Source organism: Trachypithecus francoisi, unplaced genomic scaffold (genome assembly GCF_009764315.1).
Source record: "Trachypithecus francoisi isolate TF-2019V2 unplaced genomic scaffold, Tfra_2.0 Lachesis_group5, whole genome shotgun sequence".
In the NCBI taxonomy this organism is placed as follows: domain Eukaryota; kingdom Metazoa; phylum Chordata; class Mammalia; order Primates; family Cercopithecidae; genus Trachypithecus; species Trachypithecus francoisi.
In genome coordinates, this window is record NW_022681470.1 from 76,048,018 (window position 1) to 76,049,053 (window position 1,036).

At 44.7% G+C, this 1,036-nt stretch overlaps 1 protein-coding gene across 1 annotated transcript; it reads right to left on the reverse strand.

The window, feature by feature from the left end:
- Positions 1–368: 368 nt before the first annotated feature.
- On the reverse strand, positions 369–772 carry LOC117075228 (40S ribosomal protein S28-like). The gene has a single exon (XM_033197382.1). The coding sequence runs from the start codon at positions 739–741 to the stop codon at positions 532–534; it is 210 nt and encodes a 69-aa protein (XP_033053273.1). The 5' UTR covers positions 742–772; the 3' UTR covers positions 369–531.
- Positions 773–1,036: the final 264 nt, after the last annotated feature.

The following is a 1,036-nucleotide window of genomic DNA, read 5'->3' on the forward strand; positions in this document are numbered from 1 at the left end:
TTCATATAGAGAACAACCATTTATATTTATCTATAGAGGACAAGATAGATTGATTTTAAAATGAAGACACTTTATCCTTCAGTAACTTCTGATTCAGTAATTTCAAATCTCTTAGTAACTTTTGAATCACCAATAAGTCAGGTTTGGCTGAGTTTTAGTGTGTTTTATTGCAGTCTGCTGAAACTGGCAATCCATGTCCATCATACACAGTGACTGTGCAGTTAGTGACATAGTTGAATAACACAGTCACTACCCATAAAACAGAAACTTTCCTGCAGCTTCCTTGTCCTATCTCAAGTGTTCTCATGGACTGGGGTATGGATATGTTATCCTTCTTTGTCACTGAGCCACGTAGTGAATGACAGATCTTTTTTTTTTTTTTTTTTTTTAACTTGAAACATAACCGCTTTATTTAAAAGGAGCATCTCAATTCCGCGTGGCGGGCAAAAAATAAGGGAGCAGATTGTGACACACCAATCCCATCGGCCAAGTGGTGGAACCCAACATCCAAGACCCAACGAGCAGGCAAGCTCAGCGCAACCTCCGGGCTTCTCGCTCTGACTCCAACAGGGTGAGCACATCGCCCTCGCGCACGGGGCCTTTTACGTTGCGGATGATGGAGCGGCTCGTGTCGTCCATGAATTCCATGCGCACCTGTGTGCACTGTCCCTGAGAGCCGGTCCTGCCCAGGACCTTAGTGACCCTGGCCAGCTTGATAGGCTGCACACGGCTGGTGTCCATGATGGCGGCGCGGCGGCGGTCTGGCGGAGAGAGTGAATGACAGATCTATTCACCCAGCTCTAACTAGCTGCTTAGGAGTCCATTTATGAAATTTAGGCTGTCAGTAACAGCAACCAGAAGTTCTGAGCAAGTAGATAATAAAATGCTTGCCTGTCAAGATGATTATAATACAACTTAAGATTGACGTTGGAGCTATCAGTGACATTTCTACTGGGCTCTTCCCTTCCTACAGAAGTGTGTGTATGTATGGTATCACCTCCCTATCACCTCCAACTCTCACAAAAAATATCTAAAG

Bases quoted from the DNA above. Each gene is read 5' to 3' on its own strand.
- LOC117075228 (XM_033197382.1), bottom strand. From the start codon at position 741: ATGGACACCAGCCGTGTGCAGCCTATCAAGCTGGCCAGGGTCACTAAG.